Raw genomic sequence first — 19,618 nt, forward strand, 5'->3', positions numbered from 1 at the left:
TCGATACCGTCGTCTGTGCACGGTTGCCTGTGGGATGGCAGCACATAAAACGGCACCAATAAACGAGTTAACAATGAGCCACTGTACCGGGCGACGATCGATCGTTGCACTGATGAAGCCCGAGCGCTGAAACAAAAGCTCGCTAGATTGAGTTTATAGGTAGAAAGAGAGAAAGAGAGAGAGAAAACCAAAAAGGAAAAAAAAACGAATTATGAGCCAAGGATGAAGGTGTAATGAAAATCTTAATCGAACCCATACGAACCCAGACGGAGGGGGTGTATGATGTATGGGGTTCGATGTAAACAATAGCGAAGCGTAGATGGGTGCTCATATCACGTCCAAGTCGCTTCAGGAAGACAAAATCTCCGCCGAGAAGTGGTTGATGGATCGACAAACTTGTTCATTATCTCAAGCATTCTCTGGAAGCATGCATGTGTGTGTGAGTGTGCGCGCTTGTGTGATGTTTGTTGAGTAGCCGTGTTCGATTATTTACAGCTCACTGTGTTTGCTGAGTCGCAGTCGGGCAACCGCTTCCTGGAAGGCAGCAGACGCTTCCCTACCGTCCGGAAGCTGTGTCGTGTGTGTTTGACGGTGTGCCAGTGTTTGAGTGATTCTAAGTGGGATAAATCAATAGTGCTACGATTATAAACACTTTTCTAACACGAAAATGTCTCGCTCGGTTAAGCCGTCGGTAAAGTCGGGCCTGCTGCTCGAACCATCACCGTCGTCGGCGTCTCCGTCGCCGAGCGCCGGCCGGCGTAAAAGTGTGGCGCTCCGGGCCGAAAGCTTCGACGAGCAGCAGCTCCTACGGGTGCAGCAACCTTCCCGTCCAGCCAGTTCGACCCCAGGCTGCTCCCTGTCGTCCTCCAACGTGCGGCCCCAGTCATCGCCCAAGTTCTTTCGGACGCAAAGTTTCGGCGATCGGCTGCTCGCTTCCGCCTCGCCCAAGTTTGTCAAGTCGAAGAAAATGTTTCACTCCATCGGGCCGAAATCGTCCTCCTCGACGGTGCTATTTTACCCGCCCGAGACGGCAGGATCGCCACCAGCTGGGGCGGGATCGGCACGCCAGCCGGAGTCGAACGGCCGTACACGGGAGCCGCCGGCCGGCCACGATCCACTCGGTGCGTACCGGGAGGAGCTGCGCCAACTGCGCCAGCTGCAGAAGGAACGGTTCCGATCGCGCAGCAGCAGCATTTCGATCGAGCGGTGGAACGAAAGCGCCACCGGGCCGAGGTAAGTCCCCGGGGTCACCGGGTGTAACATCTTTCGAATGTAAAATTAATGGCCAGTCGATGGTCTATGGGGCTAGGTACGCCAGGTGCTATCGATTTGCGATTGCCCGGGTAGGCTCGGAGGGTGTTCGCACGCGCGCTCCCTAATTTATTGCATACCATTAGTCATCAAGCTCAATTGAGTTTTCCAGCTCCAACGGGGAGGAGGAGTCGCGTAGGCCGTGAGATGACAAAAATGTAGGAATGTCCTGCTCTCTCTCTCTCTCTCTTTCATCCTCCTCACACCATCTCAATGGCATAGTTTACAAATTTGCACCCGCACAAAAACCTGACGACTCATCGGTGAGCCTCGGTGTTGGAATGATGTAGTGTCGTTCAAAATACTAGATTGATAAATGGGATTCCTTTCCCGATGGACAGCTCGAGCTGAGTGGAATAGCGCGAGCGTGATTGTTGTCCCGCTTGTTTTCCTGCATTCGATCGGACGATGGTGGCTCGGCGAGCGTGTCAGTTTTGTGGCTCGGCAATGGACGTACACCGAATCCGTTAATCATCGCCGCTGATAAATGGGACAGAAGATTTGTGTGATTTGCGGGCTTCGGTCTAGCTTTTGGGGCTTTCGTTTTGTGAGGGTTTGGGTGTTTTTTTTTTACATTTGCACGGTATCATTCACTCCCGCCGGGGGTATTTTCACAAATTTGAGCTATTCCGGTGCGTGTGCGGTGCAACAATGACGGTTGATGGGGAACGTGTCAGCGAAAGTGGGACAAAGTGGGACAAGAGTGTATCATTAGCGATTTTGTTTTTTTTTCTTTTTTGATGGTTACACACGTTTGGACGTGTTTTTTGGTGTTTTGATAATAGTTCAAAATGATTTGCTGCGTTCATAATGCGTTGAAAATGTATTACATGACATAAATCTTCTATGATGAATTAATCAAATTAAAGCTTTTGTACAAACTCCACAAACGATTCATTTATTTTGTTTACTTTTATTTGCCGAAATAACACCGTGTTTCGTTTTTTGATGAAACAAATGCAAAAACAAACAATAACGCAGTTTTTTCAGACATGAAACAGGAACAGATAGAATAGCAGACTTTTCTCTTTTGAGTGTGAATTATTCGCATCCACCTGTTTGTCCATCAATTTACATCTATCACCAACTCCCTCACTTGCTATCGCAACGATGTTGAACTAAAAGTCCTGTTTGCATACACAGCAAACAGAGATAAATACTGTCAATTTCGCGTGACGTTGGCATTTCACTTGATCTCCAGCGGCAGCTAACAAGCCGCACCGCCCGCGTGCGCTTTTCACGATAAATCAATTATCGGCGCGACGGAACAATTACTCACGATCATCGCTCGATGCCTACCGCGGGTAGTTGGCGTGCCGTTGTGTGTGTGTGTTCATCAGGTGATGTGTAGTGATGATTACACTTTGTTGTGCCGTCGGACGGAAACACAGCTTCATCAGCCGGCATTGCCGACTAACGAACACGTGTCCGCGTTTTCGCCAATTGAGCACCCACCTCTACAGGCTGGCGTATGCCGCACGGGCTCACCCATACTGACAGGCGTATGAACCTAATTTAATCATCAGACATCAGTGTGCGGACTGGCGGCTGACAAAGACAATACGGCATGACTAACAGAGTCAAGTTCAGTTGTTTGTTATGGCGCTGCCGAGTAGTGCAGATACGGTAGCAAGGCAGGTACAATGGATGTAAAATTATAATCACATCGGATTGAAGTGAAAGCAAATTATTGTACGGGATACGTATAATACACTTTGTCTAGCGAAAGCGCTTAAGAACTGCAGCAAATATGGTACCGACCGACCGTCGTGTGGACTTTCTTTGGACATGTTGGGTTACATGTTATTGAATGTATTGAATCAAAAATACTGTGCCTAACAATAGTCACAATGCAAAAGTTATGCCGTGAAACAAAAATTCAAAAAAGACAAAACAAAACTAAAATTCAAAAAAGATAAAGAAGTTCGAAACATTACACAATTATGTGTTTTTCATGTATCACTTAACAAATACGTCTTTTGTTTTTGTGAGCTTTTTGTTGATGTAATTGTTTGCCGATGTTCACGATGACATGGATGCACGAACTGTTCTATATAGTGTTAAAGTGACAACATTGAATGAGACAATGATACATACTACTGCAACGTCGAACCTGATGAACCTGAATATTAAGAATCTCTGTAAAATGGAAGAAGAAACGGAAAAATCTGAAATTTAATTCTGAGTAGCGAAAATTCCTATATCTTTGAAGTATTTTATAGTCAACTTACAATGTTTGGCGTATAACCTTATAACCACGTATAACCATATTTATATTGTTTATTTTTTCCTTTTCTATTGCAGGTAAGCTTGGTACATTGGTAAATCGAATAATTGAACAATTTCATCGAGATTTTGTAAGTATTATTAAGTTATCATGATTGGGAAAATTGGTCTGTTTCCCGATTTTGTTTCATGGCCTCAATTTATTGGGGACTTCAAGCCATTATAAGGACAAATGAAGAAAAGTCACAAAATGTATAAACAAGGATAGTAATTGTAATTAAATCCAAGATTTTTTTTAATTGTGTAGTATTTAGGAGGAGTTAAAATTTGAGAAGCTTTGTTAATCGTTCGTTCGAATCGGTCGTGCGACAAGCTGAAACTTTTCTCATCTCGTCGAAATATTTCATCCCGTACTAAACGGACGAAACAGTTCCCATCATCCTCAGCCTACTAAGTACAGCATGCGATGAAAGCTCACGCAAGCGAAAGCTTTCCCACTCGGTGTAATATTTCACCGCACAATCCTTACCGACTGGTGCGATGTTTTGTTTTTTTCATCAATTTTCCCACATTTTTCCCTCGTAAAAAGCACGTGTTTCGCTTCGTGCTTGAGAAAGGGCACGTTTGTTTACAAACCACTCCGCTCGGTAGCTAACGCCAACGGCACGCTCATCAGGACGAACGAGTCTCATGTGTGTGTGTGTCTGTGTGGCTGCGTGTTGATGAAAACGGTTTCCAAACGTTTGTCTGTGTGCGTTCCTGTTCGCTGCGTTAGTATAGGCGAGAAGCAGCGATAAACGATATGAATGAAAAGCATGTTCAACACAGCAAGCGAGGAGATGGAAAGCACTTCTCCTCCTCTCCCTCCCTCCACTTATCGAGACGGCTTCGGGGTTCGGGGCATACTAAGCAAGGAGCTTTTCTGTCCTACTTTAACACACTGTGGTTTCGAGAAGGCTCGAAAGACAACGTAGTTTGAAAGCATGCTCTCGGTTGTTCGGATGATTTTATTATTTCCTTTTGTTCGTATATACATCTGTCGTAGCGTCTCTGACCGCCTCCCCTCTGCCGTTGGCCAGAAGTTTACGCCAACCGCACGCCAATCGATGACGTTTCAGTCGCCTTCTCCGTGACGTGTCTGAAGCACGCGTTGCTTGCGACAACCGAACAATTGGATGCGGGGAGGATGCTTTTGGGAAAATGGGGATGCTGGCGGGAAAGGGAAGCGATATATTTCGGCAAGCGCTGACGCTGGCTTCGGGAACATCATTTCGTGCCAGTTTTCCACGAGCTTTCGACCGGTATGGTTCGGTGTTTTGGTGCGGTACGAGCGCGTTTGTCGAGAGGTTTTCGTACGTAGCAGACACACGGTTCGGTTTCGATGCTGCGGCGTTGTGCTGTGGGGTCGATTGAGTGTTTGAGGAGATGTGTGCTGAGCTGGGGGAGAAACACTTTCTCTACAACGATGTACTAATCGATGTGCATATATTGTGGGGTTTTGTTATCTGCTTTTGATACGTAGAAAACAAACACAGTCAATATGGTGTGCAAGGGCAGCTCTGTGTGTTGGTGTTCGGTGTTGTTTTATCACTGCAATAAGTGAAGCGTGTGGAGCCACACCTTCTTCCGGTTGGGTGATTGTGAAATTTATGGAATAAGTTGAAGCGAACGTGTAAAAATGTGCCCAACCACTAAGAATCACATTGTCGATAGTGAAGTACACATAAAGCGTTTTTTATATCGTGCTCCTTTTGTCAGGCAGCAGCAGAGCGGACGAGAAAGCGATTCGTCGAACGAGTCGAAGTTTTCTTCGAACGCTATCCCCACTTCCTCCTTTCCTCTGACCGCGGTCTCTGTGCTTCGATAATGGAGAATAAAATAGTAAAAGGATCATCACAAGAACACACTGAAACTCATGAATGAGATCCGCTCGTATGGTTTTCGTTGCAGCAGCATCCAACAGTACAGCTGAATTAATAATCATCGAACAAAAGGCAACATAATTTCGTGAAGAATTACGGCACACGGGCACCGCTGAACGAGTGCGGTTGGGGCCGTCTCGGTCTGCCCACGACGGCTCGGGGCAGGACTGCTTGCCGGCGATTCGGAGGGCCCCAAAATTGGCTCTATGTAATTGAGTAAATATAATTTATTCACTGCCGCCATCATCGTTCACGACCGCGCCGGCCGCACATGCCCGGATGCTGAACGGATTTCAATTAACCATCGCATAATTTAATCAGCAGTTGTGCATGAACCCATTCCTGCGTTGCTTGACGCTGCACGATGGAGCAAGTATATCCCCCTACGCTCTCAGAAGCTAGCCTGGAGCAGGGCTGTTCATAATTCATGTTGTCCCATTTACTGTCTTCTTTGTGCATTGCCTCGCACTAAGTGACCCCGTTCCCGTGAACTTCACCCACAGCGTGTTTCTTAAATCGTGGCCCTACCCAGCAGCATGAGAAGGCGGAGACAAAAATGTACATACTGATATGTTTGTTGATGCGATTAATTAACGCCCATGCACTCCGGCGTGCAATCGAACGTGATTGATTTTGACCCCTCTGGAGGTTGGCTCTACCCTTTCGGCCCTCTGTTTGCAAAACATATTAAAATGCCGCACCGTTTGTGCGCATTCGGGCGGTGTAATTGATGCCCTTATAATGGCTAGAGCGCAGTAGGTGATAACGCGATGACAACCTCAAACATCGTACCTGCGTGCCGACGTGTTAATGGGAAAGTGTGGTCTCGTGCATGCCTTCCAGTATGTGTATGGGGTGTTGTGACTTTTTTTTATTGATGTTTTGTTTCCGTGAAGCTAGAGAGCAAGGGAAATCGATTAGCATTCACAAACTAATTATACATGCAGCAAACAAACAGTTGATATTGGAGAACAGTGTTGTGGTTTGCGAGAATCACTGTTCACGTGATTAATCTAAAAAAATGGCGTTAGAGCAACACATGAGCAACTGGTTTACTGTGAAGAATTAAAGTGCAAACGTGTAATATGTTTAACTGTAATGGTTTCAAAATCTTCACTAAAAGAATTAACAAAACATTCAAAGAAATTTCCAAAGCCAAAAACCACGAAGGGAACGGCTCAATTTTAAAGATTTCTTGTTCGCTCAAAACACATTTAAAGCATTAAGGTATAGCCGTTCTTTTACTTGCTTTGTTATCCTGCTTCCGCAAAGTTTGCCGTAGAATAGGGTCTATCATTTCGATATGCTTTTTCCGCCTTCTGGAGGGTATACTTTCCCGAAATCCCCTATCTCGATCTCATTACCATGCTTAATCAAATACTTTGTACTACCCAAAGAAAAAAAACGCCTCTCGTATGGGAGATGTAAAACACTTCGCTGCACATTGAAGAACCCAACAATCTTGCCTAAATCAACTGTTTGAAGGCTTCATTTTTTCTTGTTACTTCCGTTATTCTCAGTCCCTTCTACCGTACCGGGGAATACCTTCCCCGAAAGCCGTAAATATTCTTCGATCCCATTGAACGATGCTGTCCGTGCGCAGTTTGATGCTGCTCAATGAGTGTGCGTTTCTATGTGTGTGTACGTGTGTGTGTGTGTGGGAAGTGTGGTAAGGCGCTGTTGCTACATGTGATGGGTCAAAGTTTTAATTACCTTCGACGAAGCACGCGCTCCAAAAAACTGCCAAATAAAAGTTTGGTTTGCGCGTAAAGCATTCGCTTCCCCGGTTTCTCATCATCCCCCCCCCCTCCGGGTTGCGTTGATTTAAGGACTCGCTTTTGACAGGAGCCGTAAAAAGGCGTACGGCGCTCGTTTGAAGCAGCGCTGGTGTTTGGTTGGCTAGAGCAAAAGTTTCACACCCGCTCAAAGTGATTGCTTTCATTGAATAGGGAGAAAAAAGAGGTTGGATGAAAAACAACAGTACCGACACACACACACACACAAAGCAGGCAAACTTTTCACACACCAGAACATGGACGGAAAAGCGGGATACGATCAGTGAGACTTTTTGCAACGCCACCCGGGGACTTGCCTTGTGCGCTCGCACTAATGGACGTTTGATCGAGCATGTGACGGAAGAAAGACGAAAGTGTCAGACCCCACCCACTCGTCCGAAACCACAACCACCGTCCCCTGCCGGCTTAGCGCTTGAAAAGCGCTTGATTGAGGAGTAATCGCACCGTTTGGCGAAAGGTGCCCCCCCACTGCCCCGGATGCTGGATGTAAAATCAATTTCGTGCCGTTGAGACGGCCACGGATTTACACGCTTACTGTACGGCGCTGTCCCGGTCTCAGCCCAGGCTGGCCGCTTCGTTCGCTTCGGATGCCAACATCAGATTCGATTAGTTTCCAGCGCGCCAGTCGCACAGTGAAAACAGCTTGTGCTTTTTATTTTGGGAATCCATTAGCTTTTTGCCCCCAGTTGCATTACGCTCGTTGGTTGGATGGTTGGTTGGTTAAGGTCGCTTTAGGTGATAATTTGCGCGCAAAATGGGTTTGTTTGTATCGGCCCTGTGTAGCCAGCACTCAGACATTCATTTATGAATATTAAATTAATCATCATTCTTCTGGCAACAATGCGTACTCCCGAGCGGCAGGAGCACAAATTGTGTACGGCTTTTTAAAGTGAATCCGTGTGCCGAGCGGTGTGAAGTTAAACTCGAGCGCACACAGACACAACACAGTGCTGTGTTTCTGCCCTGGTGCTGCACTGTACAAAAGTTAGAAGTTTCAGCAGCTCGTTCCAGCAAAGGCGATGTGTGTTGCTTTTTTGTGTGTTCGAAAAACGGGAACCAAACCACGCCACAGTTGAAAACGGAGAGCGAGTTTTTGTACCATTCGCGCGGCGCAACACCGGATGTCCAAAATGTGGCAGCGATCGACTTTCACCGACCACAAACACACACCGACCATGGTTTTCGGTAGCTTTCGGGGCAGCATTAATGCAAAGGCGTTTTTTCGTAGCGTCTGGGGACGTCTTGGGAAAAGAAAGCATTGCGTCTGGGGCTGGGTGGTGCAGTATGAAGCATGTGATTTATTTTTAGGTACTCCCCGAGTGGCTCGGATGTCCATTTCAGCTGTCAAATGGTGACCAGTACCTTCCCAAATATAAAACCGCTTGCGCTTTGTGTGGAAAAAAAGGATACACCGATTGGTATAACTGGTTACTGGGGCGTTTCACAGTTTGACCCTTCGATCAATATTGGGAAGGAAAGAATTCCCTGCACATGTTCCGACTTGCAACTGGACAGCGCAAGTGAAGTTTCTTCTGCCCCGTTTGCAGTAGAACCTTTCTAGAGCTTGCTAGAGTGCTGGGAGTTCTGATCGAAAGTTATTACTATTCAAATAGAGGGTGAAGTTGAACAATATTTCATATCTTGCCGTGTTCGATTTCATCTCATGATTAATTTTTATCGTATAGTATTGTTTTTCGAGTGTGATCATGTTCATCTCTTGTACTACCAGCTTCCCTTTAAATGTATTGTTATTTTCCATTTAAAAATAGAAACGCAATGGCAAATAAACCCTCCTGACTTTCAAGAGACAGATTGAGGCCATATTTTTTACACGTTGCACTAGCGCATATAAATTACCAGATCGTAATCTAAAAATAAGTGACTGGGATATTGCTTGGAAAGATAATGTAAAGTATTTGGGATTGCTTTGGATAAAAGGCTCACTTTCAGGAAACATATAGAGGAAAAAGTTATAAGTGGATCAAGACTTATAAAAATTTTGTATAGCTTCATAAACAAGAATTCTAAATTGAACTTAAAAAACAAATTGTTACTTTATAAAACCGTAATTAGACCAACAATTCTTTACTCATCTAAAATATGGGCAAATTGTGCAAATTTACATATAAATAAGTTACAAGTATTTCAGAATAAGTTCTTGAAAAGAGTCCTAAACCTTCCCCCATGGCATAGCACATTTGATATACATAGAATTACTGGTTTTGAACTAGTAAAAAATTTTGTTCATAACACATAAGTTTTGTAATGCCAGTGAAGGCACAATTGTAAATAGCTAGATTATAATGTAGATGTAAAAATAGGAGTAAGGACTAGTACGTAGGATTATCTTAAGGTAAAACAATCAGAGGGTTTTTTTTCAAATTTTTTCCGATATACTTCAATTCAGGAAAAGATGTACAATCCAAATACGCAAAGCGTTATAACAATCAGGTTATTGAGTAGAGGTCAATCGATCGGAACCAATGTATAATTCGTGGAATATTGTTACAAAACAAATCAATAAATTACTTACTTATTTACTTACTTACTACTCAAGAGACAGATTCAATTTTCATTACGAACAGGAACCGACACAAACATAATCGAACAAATCCAACTTGATGAATCATCATTCATAACAGACTCGGTTGTCATCACAGCATAAGTCGCACCTTATGGTAGGCGTTTTTCAGCTACCTTTCCAGCATCCAGATCACACTGTTAATTACGCACATGCGCCTATACGCTACAGCTGAGCTCCCATTCATCGGAAGCAGTTAAAAACACCTCCACCGCACATTAAAAAGTAAGCCATGCAATGTGTAATCGTTTGCCAGACGCGCGTCACATTGCGTCATCATCGATGTTGCGCCAAGCGTCGTACCTGTCGTCATAAGCTCCCGTCCATTGTGTGCATCACGTGGCCTAGACAACGCGCGCGCACACGCAAGCAGTGCTGAAGGATGTGCCGTTTCTTCGATCATATGTCACTGCGAGATGTCTGGATGCCACCAGGACAAGGGTGGCCGAGTGAGGGGAATGGGGGCTATGTATAAAAAATACACCCAACTACCTGTCGGCGACACGGCTCACGTTTCAACACGATTGGCTTTTCTTCGATCGACGTTCAATCTCGGCACACGGACCAGCTGCAAATGGTAGCAAAGCGTTTGCGTAGGATTGAAAGCTTCTTTTGGTGTAGTGCTCCTTTGTCCCATTGCGCTCGGGCGGGGTGAACGCGACGTGAAAGATTTAAATTCCCCTGCTGGTAAGAAATGCTCGCAATGGACGCAGACAGGTGAGCGCTGCAGGGAAAGTTAATACTATGGTAAAAATGAATTGAAGATGAAATCAAATTGTGATTGAAATTGCTATAAAACCGTCACTAGATGTATCTTCATTTGGGTGGTCTCTTCTCTCGTACTTTCTTAAATTAATATTTTCCATCGCGTTTAACAAACTGAAAACGATTCACTTTTTCTTCGTTGTACATTGGGAGGTAAAGAAAAGTGTATGAAATAGTTGCTTTTGTGCTACATCAAAGCGAGCAATTTCTGATTTGTGGAAAGTTACGCTTTTCCGCTTCTTCTCAACTTTCAAGCGGGGTAGCTGACTTGCTCAACACTTTACCTGATTTGCGTAAAATGTGCTCCCCAGAGACCATACTTTCCTTCAAGGTAGTGAAAACTATTTGCTCGAGTTAAATCAGTATAATAAATGAGGGTATTTAATAATCTGTCCCCTTACGCATTTATTATGAAATATGGGCTTTTAGCTTAAAAGTACAGTAGTAGCTGTGATTGTGTGGGTTTCATTAACATTTGTATCGGGAACAAACCCACAGTTGTATTAATTATATCCAATATTAACACAGCATCGCGCGCAAGCAATTCATTTGAAAAAGCTTAACCCTAATCTTTTCTTAATTTGTACGATCCTACCAACGCACCTTTGCGCGTTTCGTAACACGAGCTGCTGATGATGGGTGAGCATTCCTCCCACCTTCCGTCTTCTCAGCCTCTTCCAAACGCGTTACTTTCTGTTGTGGTTAGGCAGGAATTAAATTAAATGAAAACAACCATGATTGAGGTTTAATTGAGACGGATGAATTTGACTCACCATGTCCTCCGTGGGTTGTTTTGAGCTTCCTTCAGCGCTTCATTGGTTTGATGGCGAATCCGATTACGTTCGCATTATGGTACGAATAACACCCCCAGCAGAACGATTTGACACGCAGTTGGTGCGCAGTAATTGGGTTGATTCTGAGGGGTTTTAATGAGCAGCGGCCTGCTGTAGCAGCCTGGCCTGGATGGTGGTTCTGCCCGTCTCAGATTGAAACATCACCGTCACACAACGTTGATGGGCTAGGAGTTAGGTTGGCAGTCCTTTCCATTTCAACGTGCAGATGACTTCTACGGCTAATTGAATAAACGGTTCTGTTCTGTTGTGACACTAGCTCAACACAAAGCAAGCAGAGGCGTTTAAGTCAATTAAATTGCTATCGTTTGATGCTTTGGAATTGTTTCCATCGCTTAAATGTGAGCTTTGGCTTGTTATGTGAAATATCATAGGATATTCGAATGAAACCCTACAATAAAGGCTCTCCATCAAAAGACCTTCTTTCGAACCCACTCTCGAACGGTTACACTAAAATACACACCAAAAACCAACCCTCGGTTCTGATCGCAGATCATACAAGCATCGCATCGATAATCGCTCAAGAACAATGGCCCCATCGCAGCAAAGGTACGGCACGATACACTTTATCGTACCTTTTTTGCCGATAACTCTCAACCATCGAAAAAAGGGGTAACAGCGCCAACAGCAATCAATAAACGGTAGACCAACACAGCCCAGACAGCCGTATCGCTCTTCGTTATTACAGGCAGCCGGCAATAGCAGCACCAGCAAAGTCTATCGATATCACTTTCACAGGGAGAGCATGACCAACACTAGGTGAAGGAATTATACACACTTTCGCATACCTTTTGCCAATCCATCAATTCGGCTGGCCGGCTACTAGCCGAAGTACCCCAAACCAGGGGGCAACTCGAGCACTTAATGGATGGGTAGTGAACGAAGCTGAAGAAGTCTTGGCATCGATCGTACGCTTCCTTTCATCCTTTCGCGTTATGTAGCTCGATTGCACCGAACGAAGAACAAAAAAGGGTCAGGTGAAGTTTCGTTCGATTGGTTTTGAGGGTATCCGCAGAGGAGAGAGAAGATGGTAAGCATGATAGGTAGCTATCAATATTGCTGTTATTACTTTATCCTTCCGACGCCGTGCTCCGGTGTTCCATGGGCTGTGATTGTTGTATCCGTGCTGCTGGAAGAACTTTGCACCATCGTGAAGCTTCTTGGAAAAAGCGTTCTTGGAACGAAAAGTTTGCCGGAACTATTTTTCATAGCGCTATTTGGTGAAGTAACGATTGACGATCATTTTTACAATTGGAAGTTTCGAAGCGAGTATAGAGAACGATTTCGAATGATTTTTTGTTGTTGCTGTTTGCAGCTTTGAATCATTAATTTGAAAATGTAATTATTATACTGTTGGTTAGGTTTTGGTTTCAGCTTACATTCAATTTAAACACTATCGACCAGCAGGACATCATAGCACATACGCACGCACACACACCAATGCACGCCAAACTGGGCAGTTAACTTTCATTTGCTTTCCCTAGCCCAAACATGCAGTGACGTAAAAAACATTCCAACAAGAAGGGGTTCCCTCGGTTCCTTAGGGTGCCAGTAGGTCGTTGTACTTTACGACTCCCAGCCCTTTTCCCCCTTTGACTATCGAGGTCATGGGGTGCCACAGTTGGGCTCGTAGCGGCCTCCCGAAATCCCGTTCCCCAATTCCAGTTTGAAGACTCAATTCCAGTCGATGCCCAAAACCCCATTTCGGGAAGCATAATAAAAACTTGACTTCGCAATGACCTCACTCCCGAACGCGCGCGCTCCCCGTTCGAAAGCATGCAGCTCCTTTTCGGATAAGATAAGAAGCCCCAAACACAACGCTAGTGATGGTAAGCATGAGCTTTCGTGGTGGAACGAAGCGTTGAACAGTGTACCAGAGCCGCATTATCGATCCAGTGCGCGTAAATACGGTGAAAATGGTTGCTTCTGATGAAGTAAACGCAACGGTGCGAAAAACCGGACCCGCTTGCTGATGCTAATGGTGAAAGAGTTATGGGATTTTGTACTCATCTCGCTCTACTGACACCATTTCGGGCCGATTGTTTTTTGGCTGCATGTCAACGGAGCCGCCGCGGTTTGAGATCGCCAAATGCGAATGACAATATATTGCATGTAAGGTTTACCGAACTGTCTGTACAATAGAGCTTGTTTTTATTTATTCCAATCTTTTGTATTCGGTCATAAATGACTGTAAATTAAAAAAGTGGTTTTCAAATGTTTGCAACATACATTTAGGCGTTGCTAGATTCAGATTGCATACTTTGAGGCGTCGTTTTTTATAGCTAGCTTACAACGTCGTACGAGCTATTTCATAAAATAACTTTTGAGAAACTCTTCCTACTGAGTCGAACAACCTTTCTTTAACATACATTCAGTTTACACACACATCCCAAAATACCTTGTATGCTCAACCGTTCACTACAGTTTTTTGAATATTTGTTTAAAGGATTACTCATCCGCAAACAATATTCACATTAGCAACTAACTAGCTGACACATTCTAACACGACGAAGGGATTGTTATTATCGCTTGGGTCGCTACAAAGCACAGATTATGCCGACACAGCTGATTGTGTGCGAGAAAGGCGAACAGGCAGCGCGTGTGTCCGTCCGGGCTGACCGTCCGGAACTTCCGCAGGGGAAATTGAAAGCATAATGTGTCCATGTGTCGCTTAACCTCTACGCATACACCCCGAACCTGCCGGCTGTTATCATTTCCAATTTTCCGGAACCTTATGATCTGTTTGCTCTGCTTGTTTCGCCCCGGTAATTCTCTCCCCTCTTTGTGCCGTTCACAACGTACTGTCGCTGCTGCTGTTGCTGCTGCTTGACTGATCCTGGCTAAGAACATCGATCGGTGAAGAGTAAACACGGTGCACGGTATGCATTTAGAGAAGCGAGACATTTCCCGACACAGTGGATGAGGTACAAGCTGGCCACACAAAGCATCCACGCCGCCGACTCAAAGGGTCTGCGAGGGTAGCACGCAAAGGCACATGAAGCTGTCTTTGTGCATCCCTTGGCGTTCGATCACCGCTCGAGCTGTATTAGACGTTACCGTGGTGATATTGAAATGAACCGTTCGATTTGCACTGTAAACAGTGAGAAAACCAATGTACGTAAAAACCTGGCGTAAAATTGACGCTTATTATGCAAGCATGCAGTCTAGGGAGGGGGAAGAAAATGGTGCGAACTTCACCATCACCATGGTAGTGAGGTGAATTGTGCCGTAAAATTGGCTCAAACATTGATTTTGCTCAGGTTTTTTGCTTTTTGCTCATCTTTATGCGTCTCCATGATCTATCGACAGAACAGCTAGGGGAACAGGGAGCGATTGATGGCAACTGGTGGCCAGATGCGTGGAACGATCGAAAAGTAAAAATATAATGATTTGGCAGTGGCGATACCGGATGCCTACGGAGTGGCAAAGGTAGCTGTAAAAATATGTTTCCCTGAAAACAAACTTATGGAATAAGTTCGGGCCGTTCCAGGAAAAAGTAATAACAATTAAAGTTTAGCGAATGGGATAGGGAAGTTATCTGGAGTGCTTTAAAGAAGGGACCGTGCTTGAAGGGTTTCTTGAGAGTTTTCATCTTCTTTGATTTAAACGTTAAAAGCATTCATAAATCTGGTTATTAGCTTTCCTTGCTCTGCTTTAAGCTGAGTTATGAAGGTAGTTGGAAACGCCTAAAAGTATGTTAAATACAATTTTCATCTACAAACGTTGTAATACTTTACAGTGCCCCTTCAGGGCGTTTCTTAGCTTATGTTAATGTGTTAATTGATACTCCCAACCCATTTTTGAATTGTTATTTGCTACTAAAACGAAATTAAAATATAAATTTCAGACATGATGTATTCATATTTGGTAAAAAAAAGAATTTTGCATATGTTTAGGCGCTCTGTGCTGCATAGGGATACGAGTAAGATTGTATCATAACGAGGATCAATAATAGAAGCTTTAACGCTATTTTAAAGAACACACAAAAGGCCAATCTGTTCAGCTGTTTAAAGCCCTACGTTCATGTCTTCATCAGTCGATTTCAATCTCAAAACGCAGCATCGTTAATAGTCATTAGCAATTGATTAAACTATTCAGCATTTAATTGCCGCTGCTGGGGTCGCGTATCTCATAAATTTGCCGCAATTTACCTCCCACAATTTCTCTCCCACACACGGACATACATATTCATCTGCTGCCTAGCATTATTATCTCGTTCACTCTAAGCGGTATCCCTTTTGAGTGTACATCAACCGAGACTAACCTGCCACTAATCACATCAGGGACCGGTGGGAATTGCATACTGGTAGGCGGCTGGTTGCAATAGTAACATATCCCTCCCAACCATCCCTTCTGCTCATTGCAGTTAATTACAGCCGAGTAATCGAACCGTTTTGCGGAAGTGCATTTGAAATCGCACCAGAGAAGATGGCACATGTTGTATGGAGCTGGATTTGACGCACGCCGGCGGAAAACCGACCCGCTCACAGACGGTGCGCACTCGACCGCACGGTGCCAGGGATAATCGGTTTTCTCTCCTCTGATCCGTACCGTCTGCTAGTGACAGCAGTGTGCAGCGCGCTGGTATGCGGCGGTGGTAGTTAATGAGAAAGACAAAGTTTTCCTTCACCCTTTACGCACGTCATTGCATTGGGTGGAAGTTTTTCGTCGCCCGATTTGCTGCCTGCGTGTAAATGGCGAACATTGCGGCTTACTGCGGCTTAGCATGAAATGTAAGGCCCGAAATGGCTGTCAGCAGCTTACTGTTTGAGTTTGTTTATTTTCTTTTCTCCCGTGCATTAGGCACGCTGTGCGTGTGGCAGGTTTCGTGTGCGACCGTTACTAGTCAGCAGACATTGGCAGCTTTATGAAGTGGGCGGTACGCCCCGCCAGTTGGTTTTCTTCGGGACCTGAAATTGAAGCGAAAGTTCGATCGGATCAGGTTCATCAAAGTTTTACTTGTTCTTGTAGAGAATGCGACGAAGAATCTTGTTCATTAGATAGTTTGGGTGATAGAAGATGAGGTTTTATGATATTAGTGGGTAAACTAGATTTAACGTTTAAACGACGAACATTCATCTACGGTTTGTATACTTAAAAAAAAAAACTTGTCACTCAAAGTCCATACTGTTCGACTGTCGTATACATCGAACGCCTAAAAGTATGCAGCGTAGCAAAATGTATTCTTTGGAACAATCGTGCTTGTTTGGTTTCGCTAGACAGTCAGAAAAAATATCTTCATTGATTGCATTTTAACTCGCTCATAAATGTAAGCTAACACACCGCTTTACATTGTCAGATTCATGATAAAAGAGTTAGCAACTTAATCCCAGCACGACGACCACTGCTGGAGATTAACGGTGTGATGTGCGCAGTGCAGCGTTGACCGGCAATCGCAAACTGTGACAGAGAACGTTCAAAACCTCGCTACAAAAATGCTCTCCGTACCCACATTAGAACACTAACAGCGTGATATTACACAGTGAAATTGGTTCCGTAAGTAAACAACCATGTTAAAGTGTTTCCGACCATAAATCGTCCCCCGTGGAGCGTAAAACGAGTGTCCCCGTGTGCAGTGGGTGTTTGTGTGGTCAAGTGGTGACAAGTGGCAGTTCCCCGGGCAACCGAACCCGGGAAAAGGCTAAATTGAACGGCGCTTGCAACAGCGCTACCACCATCCGCAGTGACGAACACCCGTCAGCACGGAGTCGTTGGGTGTGGACGCAACGGGCCACCTAAAAACCGGCAGCCGGAAACCATTTCCATCCCTAACACGCCGTCCTGCTGCGAGCTCGATAATGAGCGGTGTACGTATGTAATGGGTGGCAACGGGCCGCCCAACGGGTGCTAGAAGCTGATCGGTGCATGCGATCCCGCCACACGCACACATTCGGATGGACAATGTTGTGCTTCAATCTCAAGATAGCGACCATCTTTCGTACGTACCGGGACTCGGATCCGGTGCGCGACCGGAGTCAGAGTTTGTTCACGCCGCCACCGCGCGCCCCACACCGGGACATCGGGGCACTGCGGGTTCTGCAGCGACGGGCGTCCAGCGTAATGTAAGTGCAAGCGGTTGCTAACAATTATCCGGGAGCTCGTTAACCGTGGGGAAGGGCGCAAACCCAAATGGGACTGTTTGGAAGGGAAACATTGTATACTAACAGATTCTTGATTGAAAAGTAAATAGATCGAACTTTGCTACGATTAAAGCGATGCATTTAATTAACCGTACCACTAATAACCTAACATAACTTTGGTGTGACAGATTTTGGCACATGGCACCTTGTCCCCTGCAATTCCTTCATCCAATAAGAAACCAGGCCACACAGTCAAAAGTACGTATCATTCTCATTCCTGCCCGAAGGTTCTCACAGCAATAGTCCGTACGAAAGCGCCCTATAGGTACTCCGCCCAGTATCCTGCATATCGTTCAACCGCCAGCAATCGCTTCCATCAAGCTATCCAAACCATTAAAATAAAGACGACCAAAGTTGTTACGGAGTTGTTTGTTTTACGTCATGAGCATCGAACACGAGCTGCATGTGCTGCTCAAGATGCACTGTTGAGTAAGAAGTTTAGCGATCGCTATTGTTGATACGGTTATGTCCGGCACAAAGACACACGTCAAAGTTTATTTCCGTTTCCTTACACTGCACACTGCCGCAAGGGGCCCGCTGTTACGTGCTCGGTAAAAGAGAACACCTAAAGAGAGCATTCGCCAACTTTTATCAGACAGTGCCCGGGCACGGAGGGCACGTAGTTGATTGGCTTTCCAGACATTTGCACCGATTTAAGATGTGCCGTTCGAACGCGCACGAGCTCGGATATCAATTCTTACGTTCCTTGCCGAACGCACTGCACACATCGTGCAACTTCAAACGTACTGTCAGCAACCATCGTTTTGGGACTGTTCTGATTCATCCTGCCTAGTGAAGCAAACGTAAACCGCTACAGTTGGGGTGTGTAAATAAGATGCATGCAACGGTGATGCCTGTGTTTATATGTGTGTGTGTGTGTATTTTTGTAACCTGCCTGGGCGGCTTCTGACCTTCCAAAACCGGTGCAAACATAGACCAGAACATCAAAGCGTACACGTACATCGAACCTTCGTCCATTAGCTGGTCCGAGGAAAGGGTAAAGAAACCCTTTTGGAAACCCCTTTTCGGTGGAGTTCACGTGAGGGCGCCTCGAAGCGGTGCCCCCCAAAAGCGTATTATTGTTTTGGCTTTTCTCTTGGCAGTGCTGTTTGTGTTCGTTTAACGGTCGAAGATAAACAGTGGGCGTTACGTTTTTGAGGTTGGTCGTGGCTGTTATTTCTATTGCGCCGGAAAGTTTTGTTTCATCGTTGAAGGTGTATCACGGTTGGTGGTGGGTGTGGACAACATGGTCCATGCAATGTGAACCTGCCATTCGCTCAACTCATAGCACAACTCATCAACGATAACTATTAATTTGCACTGTTTATCTAGCCTAAAAAAACTGAAAATGAATAGAAATCAAGTGCAAATGATAATTCGTAGGCACAGAATCACAAATGAATTCAAAGTCATCATTAAGTCAATAACAATAATATAGTAACAAACTGAAAAGTTTTTATTGAATACTCTATTGACAAGCTGATTGCATACATCTAGGCGATATTGTATCAACCAACCAGCAAGAATCCAAAATTCTGTGATGGTGATGCGCTTGATGATATGAAAGATTTTTTTTTCTTTTCTGGGTATATCAGTTATAATACTTCAGTTATCAAACGAAAATATTTTTCTTTGGTGATGTAAGCGTTTTACACAACACATACAGAAACGCCTGCATACCTTCAGGCGCGCCACACCCAATGCACAACAGCCGTTTTAAAAAAAAAGCCGCTTGAAAAAATTGCATTAAATTTTATGGGAAAAAAATCTCCCAGCCCCATACATAAGCTGTTGCATTCACGTTTACCGTCTTATTTATGTGCCTCTTAATCATCCCACTACATTCCAAACCTCAACTCTTGCGATCGAAACCAGCAGCCCAACTAGCGAGCAAATCAAGATTTTCTAAAAATTAGATTCAGCTCAACCATTAAACCCTAAAAAGAGCGTTCTCGCCAGTTTCGGTCACCGGTTTTAATACTCTTAAACTGGAAAATGAAATGAAACACTCCAGGCCAAAAAATTC

The 19,618-nt window shown here is 44.8% G+C and overlaps 1 protein-coding gene across 9 annotated transcripts in view; it reads left to right on the forward strand.

Annotated features, from left to right (window-relative positions):
* LOC120950142 (GTPase-activating Rap/Ran-GAP domain-like protein 3) overlaps positions 1 to 19,618 on the forward strand; it is a 78,186-nt gene that overhangs the window by 39,035 nt on the left and 19,533 nt on the right. Inside the window, exons 1-2 of one of the 9 annotated variants that reach the window (XM_040367941.2) lie at positions 4,565 to 4,889; positions 16,752 to 17,514. The exons of 5 other annotated variants lie outside the window; for them this stretch is intronic. In XM_040367941.2, the coding sequence (XP_040223875.2) occupies positions 17,318 to 17,514 (197 nt within the window). In that variant the 5' untranslated portion in view covers positions 4,565 to 4,889; positions 16,752 to 17,317. Of the gene's footprint in view, positions 1 to 459; positions 1,234 to 4,564; positions 4,890 to 16,751; positions 17,515 to 19,618 lie in introns of those variants that run through there. 3 more of the 9 variants (XM_040367942.2, XM_040367943.2, XM_040367937.2) reach the window with 3 other exon arrangements.

Source organism: Anopheles coluzzii, chromosome 2 (assembly GCF_943734685.1).
Source record: "Anopheles coluzzii chromosome 2, AcolN3, whole genome shotgun sequence".
Taxonomy (NCBI): Eukaryota; Metazoa; Arthropoda; class Insecta; order Diptera; family Culicidae; genus Anopheles; species Anopheles coluzzii.